At 42.0% G+C, this 22,121-nt stretch overlaps 1 protein-coding gene across 1 annotated transcript in view; it reads left to right on the top strand.

Moving 5' to 3' along the window:
- The first annotated feature begins 17 nt into the window (after positions 1–17).
- The window catches only part of VAV3 (vav guanine nucleotide exchange factor 3), a 349,649-nt gene continuing 327,545 nt past the window's right edge, over positions 18–22,121 (top strand). Inside the window, exon 1 of the mRNA XM_077765552.1 lies at positions 18–221. Coding sequence (XP_077621678.1) covers positions 18–221 — 204 coding nt within the window. The remainder of the gene's footprint in view (positions 222–22,121) is intronic.

Below are 22,121 nucleotides of genomic sequence, written 5' to 3'. Positions count from 1 at the left end.
TCCCGGAGCCGTCGGGCATGGAGCCCTGGAAGCAGTGCGCGCAGTGGCTCATCCACTGCAAGGTGCTGCCGGCCAACCACCGGGTGACCTGGGACTCGGCGCAGGTGTTCGACCTGGCGCAGACCCTCCGCGATGGAGTCCTGCTGTGCCAGCTGCTCAACAATCTCCGGGCGCACTCCATCAACCTGAAGGAGATCAACCTGAGGCCGCAGATGTCCCAGGTAAGGAAGCCGGCGCGGGCGCCTCCGCCTCCGACCGGCGTCTCCCATTAATCATCCGGCTAATTTCTTTGTGTAAATGCAAACATCTAGGTGCGCTCAGCCTGCCCTGCCTCCCCGCCTTCTGCTTTGGGAACCGCTTCGGCTTTTTGTACGTTGGCCTGGAGTGGTTTGGGGGCTGTAGGTCTTCAGCTGAATGCTCAAGTCCTGCGTCCGGGGACGGGATGAGGATTTCGTAAAGGCTTTCTGTGAGGCGGGAAAAAATAAACTGTCTTTGGGTGCCCTTCACCTACTTTTGTGCGTGTGTGCGTGTGTAGGGCAACAAAAGGAATTTGCTCCAGCTCTTTTACAGTAACAATGGAGAGGGGTAAACGGAGATGATGGGGGTGATTTTTGCTTTTAGTCTGTTCTTTTGCTTTGCGTGTCGTCTCCATGTTTTCTGGAAAGAGGAACCATGACATAAATGATGACTCTAGGAAGTGGAGGGCGTTCCGGTACCGTTATCTGTACGGGAATGACACTGGTCAAAGGGAGGAAAAGGGAGCACCGTGCAGCGGTTGCCCCCGAAAGCCCCCGTGAGCTTGTGGCCAGCTGGCGAGCCAGGTTGTGTTTACAGCCTCTCCGAAGCCATGTGAGAAGGAGCGAGTCCAGCCTCTCCGCAGCGACAGGAAACCAGTTTCGCTAAGATTCTGCATTCTTCATTCGGTGCTTGCTCAGGTGGTGGGGTCGGTGCACGCCTGGCTCCCGTGGCTGGAACTTTGCCTGGAGGTGCCGCTTGGAGGGGTTAAAAAAACTTTGGAGGGCTGCGTGCATCCTAGAGTCAACTCAAACGCCACGGGTCAGAGGAATAGTAGTTTTTGGTCCCATCAGAAAGTTTCCACGCAGACAGATCTTGAACACGGTTCAGCACCTCTTTACTTTTTCGCATTATATTTAAAAAACCACGTTCAACTTAACAGGGAGGAGGAGTCCCCTTCCATAATATTGTGTCACTAATCCTGAATGATAGTCCCAACTACTTAGTAACTAGAGCAGTGCCTTTTGCAATGGAATTGACTCATAAAATTGAATAATCATGGATTTAAAGTTAGAGCACACTCATTCAGCTCTTCTTGATGTCAGGGTTTCATGCAGAGGGGCCGTCTGCACCCCAGATTCTATATTCCTTCCCTATCCTATCGGCCTTCACTCAGCTGGTTAGCAGTCCCCAAGACCGAACAGGCTTTTGAGTAGTGAGCACCATACGATTTCAGAAGTGAGACGAATTATTTTGTGCTTTCCCATAATCCTGGGTGGTGATTGCCAACTCTGTGGAGCCCTTCAAAGTTGTCTCCATTGTGGATATGTTGTTAAGGGGTTAACAGACATTTTCATTAAGCTGGAAGCTGCCGTTGTGAGCAAAGTTCTCCTGGAGCTGCATTTGGCTATTGAGTTTACAGATCACTATTTTCTACCTGGCCTGTAGCCTCAGGAGGCAGTATGGGTCAGGATGCCTTGGCCCACCAGCAGGGAATACAGTATTGTGTGCACTTCCTGAAACTTCAGTTTCCTGGAGCCCTCAGGGGTTGTTCAATAAGTTGTTCTCAATAATCAATTTCTCCGGACAGCTGAGAACCTTCCTCTTTTAATCTTCTGACCTTTGTTTGGATGTTAACAATGGATGAACATATTCTCAAATGTGTTTTTGGTCTTTGTAGAATATATTATTTAAATTTTTGGTGCCTGAGGATCATCATTATAAATAACACTAATGAAAATCGAGCACAGATGATGCTCTAAGAACGGAATTCCCTACTGGTGGTACCACAGTGAACACATCAGTATTCATTTTTTTTTTTTTTAATTCTAATGTTTTATTTATTTCTGAGAGACAGACAGCATGAAGCAGGGGAGGGTCAGAGAGAGAGGGAGACACAGAATCCGAAGCAGGCTCCAGGCTCTGAGCTAGCTGTCAGCACAGAGCCCAGCGCGGGGCTTGAACCCACGAACTGTGAGATCATGACCTGAGCTGAAGTTGGACGCCCAACCGACTGAGCCACCCAGGCGCCCCTGAACACCTCAGGATTCTTGCCCTTTAAAGGAATTATTGCACTGGGCTGTCAGATAAGCTGCCAGGTTATAGTGAGGTAAACAGCCAAATGACTTTCCTTAGGCTATTTTGCTTTTGGATTCTTAGGTCTGTCCAGCCCTGAGTTTTCTGTCTGTAAATTCAATGCAGTTTTCTCTGTAATGTTCTGTGAGTGAGGGCTTCTCTCAAAAGTGAACCCTGAAGGCCTGCGTATGGTGATGTCTGTTTTGGCTTCCTTCTTGGTTCTTGACCACATTGCAGAGCGAGAAGGTGGCTGAACAGCTGAGCACTGGACGGATGAGTCTGTATTACACAAATTGTCATTAAGTCCTTAAGTAACACTTACTAATGACTTCATTGAGCAAGCTGATCTATTTAACATGCCTACAGTGTTCAGCACTTAATAGGTGTTCACTAGTAGTAAAATCAAAACTTTTTGTTTTTAGCTATTGTCATATAAAGAAAAGGTTACAATGAACACTTTAAAACCATTGTAAGGTCTTTTGGGCTGACCTCTCTGTTTCTGGATCTAGCTTCTATCTTTCTAGCTGCTTCTGGTTATAAGGCTCCTATTCCATCAGTAATATTCATATTGTATGTTTAATAACCTGGTAACCCAGTGAAATCCTGATCTGCATCCCAGCAGACTTTATACTTCCGAATTTAGAGATGTCATAACTAGTACTTATTAAGGCTTTTGCTCTTACTAGTGTCTACCAGTCCTTCTGTCCACCAGATTTAGGTTCTGTTGAATATAATAATTTGAATTTCTTTATAGCACATGATCTTTTAAGCTAGGAAATAACTAGGTCTTCAGAGTTTCTTGGCATTTGAGACTGTGATGAACAGGTGTTGACAAAGGGAATTTTAATTTGTTGGTTTTGCTTATTGGCTGCTCTTAACTATCCTGTAAGAGGCTATACAACGAGTAGCCCCTTTTGATAAGAGTGTTAATCTTCAATGAGTGTGATTTCTTCCATTCTGTTAGCCTTCTGCCTTGTTTGCATTAAAAAAAAAAACCCTGCGAATAATTGCTTAATTATGCTTGAATCTTGAGGTCTTAAGTTAATAGTCTTCAAAATAGAATTATAAATAGGATCCCAGTCTCCTATTTTTCCTGGCCGTGGCTACCCATCTTTTTAGTCTTGATATATTGGTAGAAGGAGGATCTTCTTCAGCTCAAAAAAACATACATGTATTTCTTCATTTTTACTTGTCTTACAGAGAGAACATGGGGGAGGGAGCAGAGGGAGAGAGAGAATCCCAAGCAGGCTCTGCACCTGACTTGGGGCTTGAACTCATGAGATCATGACCTGAGCTGAAACCAAGAGTTGGGTGCTTAATCGACTGAGCCCTCCAGGTGCCCTGAGATCTATCAATGAGATGATCTTAATCCTATGATTTCGTAACTTAAAACTTTCCTTTTTTCCAGGTCTTAGGATGAGAATAGTATATTTGAATTTACTGACCATTTGTGTATGGTATAGGTAAACCTTGAATTGTCTTAAAATGAATTAATCAGGCTTTCGGGGTTCTTTAAACAAACACCTGGTTCTGTGTGCTAGGCACTATTGTAGATACTGGCTTGGAGCAATAAACAAATACAACAAAATACCTACCCTAAAAGGATTTATATTTTAGTGGGGGAGATGGACAATTAAGAAAGAAATGACTATGTAATGTCCTATGAAGAGCTTTCAACCTAGTAAGTGGCTAGAGCAAAATATCATTTGATTTTTCTAGAGGGGAGTTAATAAAGGCTTTTCTTAGAGGGTAACAAGTGAGCAGGGACCTGAAGAGAGAGAGGGAATGCAGGAATATGGATGTTTGAAAGAATATACCTGGCAAGGGAATATCCAGTGCAAAGGTCTGGAGGTCAATCAAATGATGGATCTACTGGAGGAAAAACAAAACCATTGTGACTGGAGGTGAGTGAGTGTGAGAAAGAGTGGTCACAATGAAGTCAGAGAAAGCAGGAGCCAGCTTTTTAAGACTAATGTGTCATTGTAAGGACTTTGACTTTGAGTGAAACGGGAAGTTCCCTGACCTGATTTACCTTTCAACAGGGTCACTCTGGCTGCTGTACTGTGGAACAGCAAGAGTGGAAGCAGTCAGGCTAATATAGTCACTTCAGCAAGAGGTGATGGCAGCTCTGACCAGAGCGATAGCAGGGCAGATGGTGAGAAATACTTAAGTTGGGATATATTTTGAAGGGAGAGTCAGTAGCTTATTTTTATTTTTTAATGTTTATTTATCTTAGAGCAGGAGTGGTAGAGAGGGGCAGAGGAAGAGAAAGAATCTTAAGCAGGCTCCATGCTTCGTGGAGAGCCTGGTCTAGGGTTCAGTCTTGTGATCACAAGAACATGACCTGAGCTGAAATCAGAAGTCAAACACTTAACTGCAGGAGCCACCCAGGTTCCCCAGGAGTTTATTGACGGAGCCAGATTATGTATGAGAAGGAAGGAGCCAAGAAGGACTCCAGAATTTTGTCCTAAGAAATAGGAAAGATGGAGTTGCCATTATTGAGACGGAGAAAACTGGAGCGAGGATCGCTCTGTGTGGATGTCTGAGGAGGGGGCAGACTTGGAGTGAGTTATGTTTGAAACACCCTGTAGATATCTAGGTGGAGATACTGAGCAGGCAGTGAAGAAGTTGGGGATGTAGATGGGAATTTTGGAGTCCGGGTATATAGGTGGTACTTAAAATCAGGAGATTGGATGAAATCACCTAAAAAGTAGTGTTTAGAAAGTAAAGGTTAAAGTGAGCCATTGGGCCTGCCCATGTGTCAAGAGTAGAAAGAGAACCTATAACGGAGCTGAGAGGGAATGGCCATAAGGGAGGAGGGAAATGAGCGGAGTGTGGTTTCAGGAAACCGAGTGAATAACGTTTTTCTGGGAGATCGTGAGCTGTTGCTAGATGAAGTAAAACAAGGATGGAAGACCGACTGTCCAAAAATGAAATATTCTGGTGATTGGACAGAAACAGATTGGGTGTGTGATGGGCAAACACCCCATTGGAGAAGAGCAGGTAGGTGGAGAGCCTCAATACAGAGGGCTGTTCCCCTCTCTGGGAGTATTGTTGCCACAGCGGTGGCTCTTTGGGAAAAGAGGTCTCGGAGGTTATTTTCTTATCCAATAGAACTTTAATTTTGTACCTACCAAAAGAGCTCTTCTAGATTTAGATAAGTTTTATCCTATGGAAGTCTTGTATGTGTAGAAAAAAAGTATAAGAAAATATAAAATTTAATGTGTTCCCAAAAATTTTCACTTAGATTGCTCCTCTGAAAAGCAATTCCCCATTTCCTCTCAGTCATTGGTTGTCAGGTTTTTTCTTTTCTTTTCTTTTTTTTTTTTAAACTGAGCATCAAGTGTTGGTGATGCAGCATTTCTGAAAGAGTAACCAGTATTCTCCCCAAGAGTTTGTCCAGGCTACTAACATACTGTTGGGTTTTGGTGCTGTTCCTACCTTTTCAGAAAAGGCAAACAGAACTCTATTTTTGCTGTACATAACTGTACATCGTTTGAAAGCTATGGTTAAGTTCGTTTTAGCATTAAGATGTGCATTCCAAATACAGGTCTTCATTCCCTGCCTGTCCCCGCAACGAGGTGATGCTGTGTGAAGATGATTGGATTATACTGAAGGGAGGCAAAGTCCAAAAGGTGGTCATTGTCCAAAAAGAATGGTGTGCCCCATTATGATTTTAGTCCATTCAAAATAATGTTATGATTTGGTCTTGCCCCACAGAAATGCGTAACCTCTTTGCCATTTGATAGATTATTCCCTTGTTTAATCTGTCAGCAGAATGTTAAACTTGATACCAATGTTTTGGCATATTAAGGCATCTTAAGCACTGGTTCTGTAGGATACTTGATGGCTTAACCTGGGTTCTCTAGGAGCCAGAGACTGGCATAAAGGATAAAATGCTGAGGCCTTATTGCTGGTGAGGTAAAATCCCATGCCTGCCAGGGTGAGGAAAATGGGAAAGTGTGTGTGTGTGTGTGTGTGTGTGTGTGTGTGTATTTTAATGGGGAAAATCCTATCATGTTTGTAATGCAAACAGTTTTGACTGTGTGGATACCAATTTCCTAGTACAGCCCCTTTCAAAATTTCCTGAAACTCTCTATGGCATTTGACATGGCCTTTTCTGTTCCTCCTGAAACCCTCCTTTGATTATCACCACACTACACATTGCCTCATTCTCTCCTGTCTTACTGTGTCCTCTGTTTCCTTTGCTGGTTTCTCTTTAAACATTCTAAGGAAATTTGAGTTGCCTCCTTCATTGTCTTTGTTCATATTCTTTCTTGTATCCTGTCCTGTCACTGTAGTGTGACCTACCTTTCATACCTTCAAGGACCTCAGATACACATGGATAGCCTGTACCTGCCTGGTTGCCACCTCCACCTCTATTGGTATAATTGCTTCATGGATAGAGTGATGACGATCACATTATTGACTTCACTGTGCACCACAGTTCATCCCCAGCAGAGTGAAGGATAAGCTTGATAGGATGGACCTGGGTGAGAACAAGGCTGCTGCTGAAGTTTGGTCAGGGGAGGTGGGGCCGGTGGGTGCCATGCCTGAGAAAGGGCAGGAAGGAAGCCTGGAGAAGGACGAAAAGATGGACATGATTGAGAGTTGGAGTGGACAAGGCTTGGGAGCCATTTTGATGCAGTGAGAGGAGAGATGCGTCTCTATTTCTGGCTTGGGTACAGGGAGGGTTTGGGGGAAGGGTTATAGAGAGGAGGTGCAGATTTCTGAGGGAAAGGGAGTGCATTCAGTTTTAAATATGGAGTTTGAAACTGTTAACAGTTACCTTCTGCATTCTTAGTGTCAAGTGTCCCATTCCCTTACTACTCCTTTCTGGATTATCCTAACACCTGAAGTCCAACAGTCTTTAAGAGCTCCTGCCACCTCTTTCTTCACTGCCTTCCTGTCTTCATTCCTGTCCTCCTCAGTTTAAATACTGCAGCCAGCATAATTTAAGCTTCTCTCGATTTGTAATACTCATTTGAGGAAAGTGAAACCCTGGTTAAATCCAACTCTCCACTTACTCCTGCCTGCAGCTTGACTGCTGGATCTGATGGAGGAAAAATCTGTGGCACTCAGACTATGCTTACTGTAAATTCATCATCCCTGACTGTAGCAGGCACTTAGGCTACCCAGCTTTACCCAAAGCTCTAGACCAGATGTTCTCAAAGTACAGTCTGGGGACTCCTGGAAGGGCCATAGATAACCTTGAGGAGTTCCATGAGGTCAAACATCTTCTTTTTCTTATGATTAAGACATGATTTTCCTTTTCTTTAATTCTCACAAGTGTACAGTGGAGTTTTTCAAAGGCTGCATGATGCCACTGGTGTCATTGCTGAGATGGAGCATGGATTGTAGGTATTTCAAAGATTTCTCCGTTGAGGATTCTAATATGTTAAGTGTTGATAGATAGAACCCCCATGAAGCTGTTGAGGCTTATCTATAATTACAAGTGTAATAAAACCCTGAGACCAAGAAGCTTGAGAACTGCCTAGACCATTCACTATCTGACTCACCCGGATGACTACTTGTACCTTTGCTTTTTTCTTTTTAATTGTAGTTGACACAGTGTTATATTAATTTCAGGTTTATAACATAGTAATGTGACAGGTCTGTATTCTGTGCTCACAAGTGTAGCCATCATCTGTCACCATACATTATTACAATGCCATTGACTATATACCCTGTACTGTTCCTTTCATCTCCTCCCTCCCTGTGACTTCCTCGTTTCCTAAGTGGAAGCCTGTGTCTCCCACTCCCCTTGACCCGTTTTGCCCATCCTCCCACCTCCCTGGTACCTTTTCTTGTTGGAACTCCTTCACCTTTGTCTCCATTCTTCCTCTCCTCTGGTGGCTTTGCTTCCTGTTCCACTGAGAAAACAGGACCACTTCTTCAGGCTTTCACCTTCTTGCATCTGTGCCCATAGCTGGTGCTTTCTCCCCTGTTCTGTGGGCAGATTGATCAGTGCTCCCAGCCATGGTCAGTCCCTTGGTCAGTCACTCCGTCCCCATGCTTTCCTGCATCATCAGTTCTCTCCTGAACCTTTCCATTTGAAAGCACATATGCTGTTAGTTGCCTCATTTGATTCAGGATATATTCTCAAGATAGAGCCACAAAAGCTTGATTGGATATTGGGTGTGCTGGAGAGTGAGGTTTCCTTGGGTTTACCTGAACTACTGGGACAAGTGGTCAGTCAACCTCCTTATGACTGTTTAATGATGCCTTATGGACCGTGGGATAAAAACCCAGCCTCCCTAGTAAGCATGCAAGGACCTGTCGTCTACTTTTGCTCCATCTCTCAAAGTTTTCTTCCACTCTGTACTCCTAAACTTCTTGTGGCTTCTCAAATGAACTGTGCTGTTAAATGTCCTGTGTTCCTGCATGTGCCCATTTCTCTGCTTGACATGCCCTTATTTGTGTGATTGAAGATTCTGTTCGAGAGTCACCCTGGCTGATAGCATACTGCTTTGTGCACTGTATAATGTATACAGGTGGAGCCCAGCACTCCTTGCACCGTTCTACAATACTTTGTGTCCCTTCCAGGCTGTGACCTGCTTGAGGCTGCGGTAGGCCTCTTCATTTATGTTCATCTCTAGAAATGAACACCAAGACTCCTACGTAATACAAATAGGCATAAAGTAAATTCATGGATGGGAAATGATGACTTTTTCATTACATTTTCAAATAGATCTATACATTTTTAATAAGATGTACTTGATACTGTGTCATTAAAAATCAAAAACGCGTGTTTATTGAAGGACATAACTAATAGACAACAACATTGCTTCACCAGTTATCACCCGAGTGACTTTCAGAAAGTGTCTAGACCTGTCTGTTCTGCTTCCTCCTATCTAAAAGAGGCGTAATAAAGGAACCTGTCCCCTACCATGGCTGTGAGGACTGACTGACTGAAATAGGTCTGAGTGGCACATAACAAATACTCCAGTGTTAATGATTTTTACTATGATTATCAGTACTTCTGCAGAAACCTGGAAGGCGGAGTGTTAACCCCTTCCATGAGGTACCTCCTTGTCACACCACCGTGAGACCGTCACTGTTAGTCTCTCCATGAGATAGCTACTCTCCAAGGCTAAGAGTTTAGTAACTTGTACTAACAGGTAGTTGTTGAACAATCTTGTGGTGAAGACAAGATTACAATTAGAATGCTTAAAGCCAACTTGAGTTCCTTTAGCAAAGCTATTGGCAGATCTGAATGTGAATTGGTGTGAATCCCCCTCCCCGACTCTATTCACCTGTAGCCTTTGCTTAGAGGAATGTTTTCAAATTGTTTTGTGGTTATCAATAATATCTCCATACTAGTTACTGAGTAGTAATTTTAGTTTCAGAGTATTGAATCTATCAACTGGATGACTTGATACATATTTATCCTATGCAGTGTAAAATGAGAGCGACCTCTGACAGGTATATGATGGTGAAAGGAAAATCAGGTATTAAAAACAGGGAAGTTCATGAGAGAGGAGAATGAGTGTAGCCTTTTTGGCCTTTTAATGTGTCTGGTGACACCGGGTCCTGAGCACGTGGTTATTTGATCTGCTCTTGAGTGGGGTCAGGAGTGCCTACATTTTAATTTCCCTGGGCAGCAGGAACACACTTGTTATAAATGGCAGACTTTCAAATGACTGTCTTTTCTCCCTTGCCTTATAATAACCATTCTTCTTGTAAATTCATGGACACCTATTAGCTTTTAGTTAGAATATTCTATCACATCACCACCACCCCCCTTAACACAGATCCTGTGTTGTATTAAAGGAGAGTTACAAGTTTGCATTCTTCCCTGAATCCTGAGCACTTAGTGGACAGAACCATGAACAGCACAGTAGATACTTTTTTCATAGAAAACTTAGAATTGTATCTTGTGCTGATGTCTGAATGTGCTTTCAAAATAGGTGTTGCAAGGATTGTAGTTAGCCTTTGAGTTGCTTGCTTAACAGGAAGCCAGCCGCATATGCTACTCACATGGGAGTTCTCTTTAGGGTCAATTAGTATGGAATAGTCAATGAAACACTTGATACTCACCTTCCATGATTTTCAAAGTACTTGTCTCAAAATAGATCCGTAACAGCTGGCTTGAATAAACCAGCATCATGCCTCTGTGCCCACTAATGTCAGCAGACTTTTCCTGGGAGCATGGAGGCAATAGGGTTTAATGACCAAAGGCTTTAGGCTAGGAGTCAGGAGACCTGAGTGAGAGGCCTGGCTCTGCTTCTAACATGTGACCTTACTGAATACCTGCTTCCTTCTTCTCTGCCTTCCATACTTAAAGCAATAGCTGTAAATACTGACAGATCAATCATATGCTGAATAGCAGCTAAAAGTTTTTTTTAATACATGTTTAGAGGTCATTAAGGAGGCATTATAATTTCATCAAGAGAGCTTTGGGACAAGACCGATAGGTTTGAATCCCAGCTCTGGCACTTGATGCCTTTAGGAAAAATATTTTACTTGTTGAGTCTCCATGTTCTATTAAAGGCAAGAAATAGTAAAACCTACTTTGCAGGATTGTGGTGAGAAATAATTGTAAAATACTTGGGGCATAGTAGGTATTCAGCAAGATTTTATTTCCTTCCTCCTCTCCCACATCCTTGATCGCAGTAAGTCTAAGAGCCAGGAAGAACAAGATCTTATCACTGGTCTACAGAGAAGGAAATTGAAATGTGTTACTGGATAAAGCACTGCTCTCAAGGTCACACAGACAGGAAGTGGTGAAGACAGGACTTGAGTCCAATTGTCCTAATTCCAAATGCAGTGAAGTTTCCCATTTCTGCTCCCAAGCTGGGTGGTTAGACGGTGAATTGCGTGAGGAAATGACTAGGAAAATGCTTAGGAAAAGCAAGGTCTCCCCTGCAAGTGCAAAATTACACTGTATTATTTTGTGCTGAAGTTTACTGTATTTAAAATAGAAACATCTAAAATAACAAAAGCAGTTTTCATGTACATTAGAGTCTGAGTAGTTCATGATTACTTTGCTTTTTGGTAATTTCATAGCTCTTCTGTTTGGTTCTGTTTTTATGGGAATTTGTGCATATGAGTTCATTAAGTCATCAATTTGTCTACAAAATATTAGATTTTGTAGCAGATACCGAGAATTCAAAGGTAAATAAAACTCCGTCCCTGATCCTGTGTGGCTTTTAGTCTGTACATGATGGATTTTACTTCAGACATGCCCTTATAAAACGGGGTGGGATGGGAGACCAGAGTTAACAGTGAATGAGCACAGCCCGGGCTTGATAGGGGGTCATGCTTTTTTTGGATGCACTGTTAATTTTGCTGATGTGCAGGGAATGACCTGTTCACGTGTCTGCATGGCTCAAGATATTTCTGTCCTTTCCATAGACATTTGTCCAATACCTATGTGCAGGACACTAGATTCCTAAAGATAAACCCTAGGAACTTTGTGGGGCTGTAAGAAAGCAGATTTGACCTCGAAGTCCGGTCTTGCAAGAATGCAGAAAGGATAAAGTCAGTCATCGGGTGCTACAAGGCAGGTGCAGAAGTGCATGCAGCTGGGTGAGTGAGATGAGACCAGGAAGAGGACTGAGACCTGAGCGGTTACAGGAGAGGAAGAGGCTTAAGAAATTGGGTGGGGAGAGTGTATGAGAAGAATGTGCAAAGACCTTCAGACCTCAGTGATGGCCCCAAGAGGACAGTTGCTCCGGGCAGTGATGAAATAATCCTCCATAGCATTCATACGGGAATATGGCTGCACCATTTGCATTTGGCATGAAGATGTTATGATTTTGGTATGTGGGGAATATGGCTGCACCATTTGCATTTGGCATGAAGATGTTAAGTTATGACTTTGGTATGTGGCCTGGACTATCAGATGATGGCCTATTCTCTTGATCTTAAACACTGAGGGAGCGGAGACTATAGAGTCAGACTGCATAATGGGCATTGAAAGTCATGTCCCAAGCCTGTTTTCGCTCTATCTGGAACCTCCTGACTTGGTACCTCTCACTCTCTCATAGCTAGTGGACCATTCAGTATCCTCCCAATGCTCCTTAGTTGACTGATACCTCTTCCTTCCTTGATCCATTTGTTCTTCATGTTCTGAGTCCTCCAATACAATCCACTTTTATCCCCAGTTCCCTTCACCTTCTGTGATGTCAGATGGGCCGGTCACCCCCACCCCACAGTGCCCTCTTCCACTGGCTTTCCTGCTCTTGCTTCTGAGCTGAAGAGAGCTGGTGGAGAAGCTTGCTCACTGGTGGGTTTTAACTGCCCAACCTCACTGCAGCGGCTGCTGTGTTTGTTGCTTCTTTGCAGTGCCTCCTGTGATCCTCTAGGCTTTTTATTACCCCCCACTCCCAGTCAGAGTCCAGCTTTCTAAATCCCAGACAGAGTCCCCAACTCTTCTTCAGTCCCTGCAAGTTCACTTGGTTTTTATTCTTCCCAACCAGTCTTCCTGAGTCTTGTTCTCAGTCTTTCCCATTTTACTTCCCATGATGGTGGCCACTGTTCGTAGAAGTAACAACTGTCCCAAACTTTACAAGTTATTACTGCTTTCTTCTGAGAGAGTTTTGGGTCTGGAAGAGTGTGTTTAATAAGTCAGAAGCTCAGAGAGGACCTGGTGTTACGAAAACCTTGATTCTGAGAAATTGGACACTGTATGCTAGACCTGTTCGTTTTGGTTTGTGGTCTCCAGACCCCAGCGGTGTGCTTGAGTGAACATCCACCAATGAACTAAAACTTGTCACCTTTTCAACTTCCCAGTGGCAACAAGGCCGACTGTCCCCTTTTACAGTCAGAGCACCTGCTATTGCAAGCACCCCCCCCCTTTTTTTTTTTTTTGTGGTGGAGTAATGTTATCATTCAGTTAATGTCACTGCATCATGTATATGGTGCCTGACAGAGAAAGGATAATTGTTACTTAATGATACTACAATTTGTAGATTTGTCAGAAAATTATTAAATTCTCTGGCATTTGACCCTCAAATGTGAAAAGGCATTTGTTGGCTTAAAGGAAGTTAGTAAGCCTAGGCCATGGCCAGCAACACCAGAAATGCTTGAGTTCAGATTATTTATGATGACAGAGTACTTGAAAACAGAAACTTGTGTTTTCCTGTAAACTGACTTGAGGATTCAGTAGAATATAGCAGGTCATCCTCAGTACGGAGGAAGCAGGGGTTGAAATCTCTGGAGGTCAGAATGAGCACTAACATGAAAAATTTGGGTGCTCTCAGAGACACTAAGGGGAGAATGTGTCATAATTGTGGTTAACATCCATTTCACACCTATAAACTCTAAAATGTGAAGTTGGACTCTTAAGAGTATTTATGTGGTAGCTCTATTTAACTGTTTGAGGGAGTTAAATCCTTAATGAATCCTCCATCTTTCTGAATATATAGTTCCATCTAATGACCATAATGAAGGGTAATGAGAAACTTAGTAAAGGATCAATTTTTTCCCTTCCATGTTTAAAAAATGGTTCAGCAGTTTCAATGATGCATATAAATTTCTCACCTATCTAGCCCTAAGCTATTTGACAAGCTTGCCCATTTGGCAATTACCTAAAGACTTAGTTTTATATAAAATAAGCTAAATGAAGTGTGTTTAATAATGTTCTCACTTCTCTAGAGAAGAGATAAAATAGATTTTATATTCCATGTAAATGCAAGAGGTTAAACTTTATGCTAACCATTAGAAGGTTCTAGATTCTGATTTGAAGCCTAAGAACTTTTCATCTACACACTATTCTCATAAACTTGTGAGGCAGCGTTGTGTAGTGGAAAACACCTGGACCTTGAAGACATCAGCCTGGTTTTGGATCCTAGCTGTGCCACATATGATCTTGGGCAACTTAACCACTCTGATCTTGTGTCCAGTTTTTCCTATTTGCAGTATTAATAGAGATGAAATTAATTGTAGTAATGCACGTTTGGTGTTTGGCACTTAGTAGGTACTCCATAAATACACCATTCCTTTTCATTAAGCTTGTTTTTTTTTTTTTAAGCCTGTGTTTTTATTTTATTTTATAAATACAGGAAGATTACAGGTTGCAAGTTAAAATAAGAGGAACAGTTGAAAGTTAAATGGACAGTAGTAAAAAAACCATAAACCATGGACTCAAGAACTCAAAAACCATATTAATCTTGGACTATGGAAAATGCTGCCAAACTAATCCCACATACTGCACTAGGCTCTGGGGAAGGATGGTCCTATTTGAATGGACCATTATAGCAACTGATTGTATTGTTCAAGGACTTCTACAATTACGGAGCTGGAAAAGTCCTTAGAGGTAATTTTAGCTCCATGTCTAGTTTTAAAAATGGGCTAAGGCCTCTGATTTGTGCAATGATTTGCCCGAGGTTACTTGGTTTCCTGAATAACTGAGCATTACTTTTCTTAGAATACTTAAGACTCAGGTCTTCAAGGGAAGTTCGTTTGTATTTTTATTTTTTTAAAGTATTTATTTTGACAGGGAGCTAGCACGAGCAGGGGAGGGGCAGAGAGAGAGGAAGAGAGAGAATCCCAAGCAGGCTTTGCACTGTCAGCACAGAGCCTGACATGGGGCTTGAACTCCCAAACCATGAGATCATGACCTGAGCAGAAGTCAAGAGTCAGATGCTTAATGGACTGAGCCACCCAGGCATCCCCTCAGAGAAGTTTAAATCATGTTAATCCTTGAAAACAATTGGGGAAAGATTGGAAAGTGCTTGAGTTTAGAATTTATGTGAAGTTCTTATTATAAAATAAATCTCACTCTCTTGCATTCCGTGGTCTTTACGTTCTACCTTCCTCTATCCATCCATGTCTTGGATACAACAGTATAAAGGAATCCATGGGGATGGGGATATAGGGTCTCAGGTCTTGGAGCTCAGAATATCCTAGGAGAATTGACAAAGCATTGGAAAATGATTACAGTTGACTCTTGAACAACATGGGGAGTTAGGGGTATCAACCCCCTGTGCAGTTGAAAATCTGTGTATAACTTTGACTTCCCAAAAACTTAACTGCTAATAGACTGTTGATAAGCCCTAGAGTTGATTGACACATATGTATCATTGCTGATTCTTACAATAAAGTAGGCTAGAGAAAAAAAATGTTAAGAAAAATCATATGGAAAATATAGTACCATATACATCCACGCATTCACAAAATTTGCATGTAAGTGGACCCATGTAGTTCAAACTCATGTTATTCAAGATTCAATTATAAATAATAAAAACTGAAATGAGATCTGTTGCTTAAAGGAGTAAACGTCCACCATCCAGAAACTGAATTGCCCACAGTTACTCAGTTCCTAAGAGAACTGAGGTTTTGCTCTCTTAGGCCAGATAGTGTTTCAGCTTTCCAAGAATACAAATATTTATGATAACCCCAAAACACCTTATTTCTCCTAAATCATGAGTTCCATGAAATTGCGGGCCATTTGTTCATCTTTGTTCTTAGCTTAGTACCTGGCACAGAGTGAGAGCGCCTATGAATGACTATTGAATAAATATTTAACGAATCTCTGCCACCAACTTTAATATTGGTTGAACAAGAATGCCAGATTTTATTTACCTCATCTTAATCACAGGATGCAAAAAGTGTATATATATAATTCACATTCCAATTGTCTTGCAACAGCAGGCAGTGTGGTATATTGAAAGAACATAGACTTTAGCATCAGACCGGCCTGAATTCAAATCATACTCCACTAGTTGAGCAACTGTGGGCAAATCCCTTACTCTCTCAGCATCTTTTTCCTATGAAGTAGGGATGATTCTTTGTGCATCGTGTTGTAGAGAGCAAGTGAACTGAGGCAAAATGTCTGGTATCACGCTGGGTCATGACAGGCACTTAACTGATGATGTGGGATTCTTTCCTTCTTACACCGCATCAAATCTTTGCATGGTAGAGGGCTTTTCCCACAGTCCTTTTGAAATAACCTCTTGTTGGTTTTTGGCAAATTTTTCTCTTCTGTTGTATTCTATCTTCAGATATTTAGGCTAATAGAATCTAAAGGCCTTAGAATATTATGACTTTAACAATAATTTTAACTTGCAGTTTCATCTACCTGTTGGTGATTGCATATTTAATAACTGTGCTGTAACAAAAGAAAACCCTCTACTGGGAATTGGGAGACTTGCATTCAAATTCTGGCTCTCGGGGCACCTGGGTGGCTCAGTCGGCTAAGTGTCCGACTTCAGCTCAGGTCTTGATCTCCTGGTTTGTGGGTTTGAGCCCCATGTTGGGCTCTGTGCTGACAGCTAGCTCAGAGCCTGAAGCCTGCTTCTATTCTGTGTTTCCCTCTCCCTCTGACCCTCCCCTGCTCACGTTGCCTCTCTCTCTCTCTCCCTCTGTCTCTCTCTCTCTCTCTGAAATAAAACATTAGAAACATAAGAAAAAACATAAAAAAAAAACCAGAAAACCCCGCAAATTCTGGCTCTGTCACTAATTAGCTTTGTGATCTGAGTCTCTTTTGGCTCAGTTTCTCTGAACCTTCATTTTCTCTGATAACCAGGGGTTGGCATTATGTACTGAAAAGAACTTCACTGTTAAAGTCAACAGCTTTACAGGTAAATTTTTGTGTGTGCTACTAATAAACTGTATGATTTAGAGTAGGCTCTCTTATTTCTCTCTATTCCCTTAGTGACTTCGGGAAAATAACACCATCTATACTCTATCTCTTCTAATCCTCACGAAAACCTAATCTTCAAGTTCCTGCCTCTCAGCTTTGCACATTGTAAACTCTTAATCAGAAAGTGGCAGTGGCTGTCCTTCCACTACATACAATTACAGGTAGTGTTAATGTCTTTTCCCTAGATAGTTGAGCGATCCACTAAGAGATCCACTAAAGATAGCTGAAGAATTTTAGAATCAGTAATTTTCTCAGGATCACATAGGAGGTGATAATGAAATAGTGTGCAGTTGTGAAAATAATAGTGCATTTGATATACTCTGTGTATGTAGTTAGTCACTTGGATTACTTCCAGTTCTTATCTTCTGTTATTTTTTTAAATTTTCTAAAGTTTATTTGGAGAGTAGGGTAGGGGCAGAGGGAGAATCCCAGATGGGCTCCACACTGTCAGCACAGAGTCTGATGCAGGGCTCGAACCCAGGAACTGTGAGATCATGGCTTGACCCAAAACCAAGAGTCAGATGCCTAACTGACCGAGTCACCCAGGTGCTCCAGTTCTTACCTTTTATAGGTAGCACAATCATAATTGTCTTTGTGCAGATTCATTTCCCAATTTTGGATTATTGCTTTCAGCGTTATTTTCTAAAGTGAATCTGTGTCAAAGGTTCTAAGCATTTTTGCAGCTCTTGTTAATATGCTGCCAGATGGTTTGCAGAAAAGTATTTCTCGTTGACATAAGCACAGATTTCTGAAGTCTTGGTTAAAAACAAGGACTTTGGTATCCTTTAGGTTGGATTCCTGTTTCATTTGCTGGATGGCTTTGAGCAAATTAACCTCACTAAATCTGTTTTCTCATCTGTAAGATGAGATGCAGGTAGCCATCTCACAATATCTCCATTTATTAAACTTACCCTTAGAAATACTTGTTTCATGACTTGATGTTCCTGCTAGACCTAAGCCTTATGATGGCAGGACCCACTTAGATTTATTCACTGCTGAATTCCTGGGAATGAGCACAATGCCCAGCACATAGTACTCAATAAATCTTTAGGAATGTATAAATATGATAAATTATTGGCAGTAAGTGTAGAATAACTTATTAGCAATAGACATAGAAGAATTTTAGGTATAATGAAAAGCTTTTGTGATTTCAAATTGCTCTGCAAAATTAAATATTGAAGTGTTTTCCAAGGACCTTTTAAAAATCTAAGTCTTGTAATTTAGATTTTGCTTATTTTTTTCTTAATCTTTCAGTTAATGAGGACAAGTCTGAAGAGAAGTGGACAAATACTTGTAGCATGCATAGTTTAGCATCAAGTAGGCTTTCCTCTTGGCCAACACTCTTCACCTAAGACCTATAACAACATTACCTGAACCAGCCAGGAGGCTGGGTGGAGAATTGTCTTCACCTAAATGAAGTAGGACTTAATGACGAAGATGAGCATTCTTAAAAGATTAGATTATGCCCAATACATTTCCTCGCACTTGAGAACACCAGCCATTTTGGTTTGCATTTCCCAGATGTGTAGGCTATTTTGTGTTCCATTAACTTCTGCAGTTCAAAACTGCACTTTGTTCATTCAGAAAGTGAGTTTGTTTTCTGATCTAGTCAGAGCTGTTGAACTTCTGTATCCAAAGCTCTGATTACGTACTGAGGATGTAATGAACTGGCCTTAAAAGAAGGGTACCTTTTGGAGTATAAACTCTCCTCATACTTCAAGTTTCCCTACGGGAGAGCTTCTGTTGAAGCATTAGAGTAATACCTACACATGTGACTCAGCTTCTGGGTGTTTTCTTTGAGACCTACTTGCTTGCAGAGAGGGTGGTTGTCTGGTGTATTCTCATTCATCAGGTGGGCTAAGCAGAGCAGGTCTGCCTTCAAGGGGAGGCCTACAGTGTACGGATTAAAAAAAATTTTTTTTTGTATAATTGGGGGATGGGGCTAGTTGAGGGGACCAAGAGGAGAGCTGGCATCTCTAAAAGTTCATGTTTTCATCTGATCTGTGTCTTTTGCTCATTGTATTTCTCCGTGAGAAGAGGAACATCTATTACTTTGACCTTTGGGGACTGGGAGGAAGGTGTTGCTCCTTTTAGTTACTTGGGGTAGACTAGCATTTGCTGTTTCTTATGTATTTTAGCCAAAGCTGCTGCCCAGAACTTCAAATTTCAAAAGTTAGAGTGTTTCAAGAATGCTGTTTGAGCTTCCTCCTTTAAATTCTGAATGAGGCTGATGTAGGAAGTGATAAATTGGCTTTACCACATTCAGTTAATTTCATTCCAGGCCAAAGGAAGGCCCTGGAGGGACAAATCTTACATAATTGTGTAGTTTATCTAAGATCTTAATAGACTACCAATCATATAACCAACCTCAACTTGACCCACCACAAGCAGGCCAAGAAAGCACCCTCTCTACAGATGGTCCGATCCCAAAGACCAGCAACTGGAAGGAACAGAGCTACATACTGCCTAGGGGGACAGAAGCATTACTTTAATACTTCCGAAGTTCCTCCACACTGAAACATGCGTTTTGTTTACTCTGGCTTTGTTGATTAAGTCCTGGCCATTGTATCATAGAATTGAGGCTTCACCTATGGAAGAGGTGTAGATTTTATTACTTAAAAAGGAAAGGGTGCCTCCTTACCTAAGAAGTATGCAATGCACTGTGTTCTTGAGTTTAGATGGACAGATGAATGAAATAATAGTAAACTGAAACACTGAGAAGACGATTACTAAGCCCTTTGCCTGCAATGCTCAGATTCTAGAGAGTTTTGTTTTTTTTTTTTTTTAAGGAAACCAAGGAACTAGAGTAGTTTGGAGAAATACTGGTCTTATCAGAAAACGAACAGTGGCAGACTGAAAAGTCTAAGTCAGGGAAAAGATTGATCAGTGGGATATGAAGGGAAAAGGAGATCTTAAGCTAGGATGGACAGATCGAAAAGGGAGATTCACTTTTTTTGTACCTACTTAGAAAGCGTAATGGGCTTCTAGAAATAGAGCAAAGATCTGAAAGTTTTTCAGAAAAAATTGAGGAAATAGCAAGTGCTCCTTTAACTGTTCAGCTAGAGTTGGAAGTGGGAACAGCTGGAAACTTGCACAGCTCAAGGATGTGGATGGTTTTGCATCATGTGCGTTGCATAGAGATTTTTGCCAGTAGAGGTTGAAATGCAGTGGATTTCTCTTTACACTATGGAGCTTGGCCAGTGTTGACATGAACCTTGAGAAGGCACCTTCTATGTAGAGAGTATTTTTCTGTCCCCCCACCCCCACCCTGCTTGTGATGGTGGCCGCCGTAGGGATAGCCATACCACCTGGTTATAGAAAATTTGCATTTAAGAGGGAAAGCCCTAAGGTATCAGCATAGAATACTGAAGAGTTGACTGAGTTCCAAGGTGACAGGTTGCTGTCCTTGGGCAAACAGGTATCGCCTGCACCCTGAAAGATCATGCCCAGGTTCTTCATGGAGTTAGGGTTGCAGGGGAAGGGGTGGGAAAGACGAAGCACATTCTAGGATAGATGTGGCTTGATGGGAGTAATACCTGCCTGGGATTATTTAACTCGGGAACCTAGATAACTCCCATCAACCCATCTGTGATAGCTCCAAGGTAGAAGAGCAGGGAGGGGAGCCTCTGAGTCTGGATCTGAGTCTCTGGATTGGCAGAGAACAATTAAATGTGAAGGGTTAAGCCCTACTCCTAGCAAAAGAAAGGTAGTGAGGAACTGGTCATAAAAATGCACAGGAATTTTGTTTGGAGATGTCCATGCAAAGTTGTAGGTCCTTTCAGGCCTCCAGGGACCTGGGCTTCAGAAATAGTAGGAACAGATCTAGAATCTTCTTGTTCAGATGGAACAAATGTGAGGACTAATAGTCTTCCTTACAAGACATTCCTCACAGCCCACAGCAATTACACAGAAAGGGCAATTGCAACAGCATCTGTGGCCCAAGACTAAAAATTCCTGCTTGTAATAGATTATGGAGATGACTGTACTAGGCTGAGTGCATATTCAGTTCAGCACCTGAGTGCCAGAAACCTGGGTTCAGGGAGGAAGTAGAAGGTAAGAAGTTTTGAACGTGTAGGTGGTGATAGAAAGATTCATAGTTAGGGCCTGAGGGGACAGGGACTGGCCTCACTGCAAACTACATTTTGAAGCAGGCAGGGATACCTCAGGGCCGTTCTGAGAGCAAAGACACTGTGCATAGATTGTCCCTCTGGTATGCAAGTGCATAGGGCCAAAATTAACCTGCTTGGAGATGTCCCCTACCTGAGTTTTTCTTATTTGTGGTAAAATATCGGTAACATTAAGTTACCATTTTAACCATTTAATTGTACAGTTCTATGGCATTAAATACATTCACATTTTCCGACCATCACCACCATCCGTCCTTAGAACTTTCTCTTCTTCCCTAACAAACTCCTTTGTACCCATTAGGGTAACCTCCCCCTAGTCACTGGCAACTATCCGTTATTTTCTGCCTTCTGAATTTGACTATTCTGGGTTTCTCATGTATGTAGAATCATAAAGTGTTTGTAATTCTGTTGACTTCTTTCACTTAGCATAATATCCTCAAAATCCATCCATGTTGTAGCATTTTTCTTAATGGCTAATCCATTTTTTAAGTAATCCATTATATATACACCACATCTTGTTTATCCACTCCTCTATTGATGGATCCTTGTCTCCTTGGCATAGCATTATGGGCATCCTGGCAAAAGACGGTGCTTTCTTTTTTTTTTTTTTTTTAACATTTATTTTTGAGAGAGAAAGGTAGGGGAACAGAGAGAGAGGGAGACCGAGGCTCTGAAGCAGGCTCTGTGGTGTTAGCACAGAGCCCAGTGTGGGCCTTGAACTCCTGAACTTGAGGTCATGACCTGAGCTGAGGTTGGGTGTTTAACTGATTGAGCCACCCAGATGTGCCCCTCTGCCATTGTCTTTGGAAGCTTCGTAAGTGGGTCCTGATTATGCCAAGTGCTGGAATCCCCTTTTGCTTGGGGTATCTGCTCCAAAGCTGAGGATTGATTTTTCAATTTGAGGCATGTGAGGCCATGACTCGTGGTTCCCTGAAAGTGGGGGCATATAAAAAAGACAGTAGATAAAGCTGAATGTTTCTGAGGCCTTGAAGTGGGTATATTCTCTATTCTAGCTTGAAGATGCTAAAAAGCAAGACTACCTAGGCATTAAGAACTCCTTGTTGTGGGAGTAAATAGAGTGGGTCATTTAAGAG

This window comes from Crocuta crocuta, unplaced genomic scaffold (assembly GCF_008692635.1).
Source record: "Crocuta crocuta isolate KB4526 unplaced genomic scaffold, BGI_CrCroc_1.0 scaffold274, whole genome shotgun sequence".
In the NCBI taxonomy this organism is placed as follows: domain Eukaryota; kingdom Metazoa; phylum Chordata; class Mammalia; order Carnivora; family Hyaenidae; genus Crocuta; species Crocuta crocuta.
Note: the sequence above shows the minus strand (reverse complement) of the source record. Positions and strands in the feature narration are given on the sequence as shown.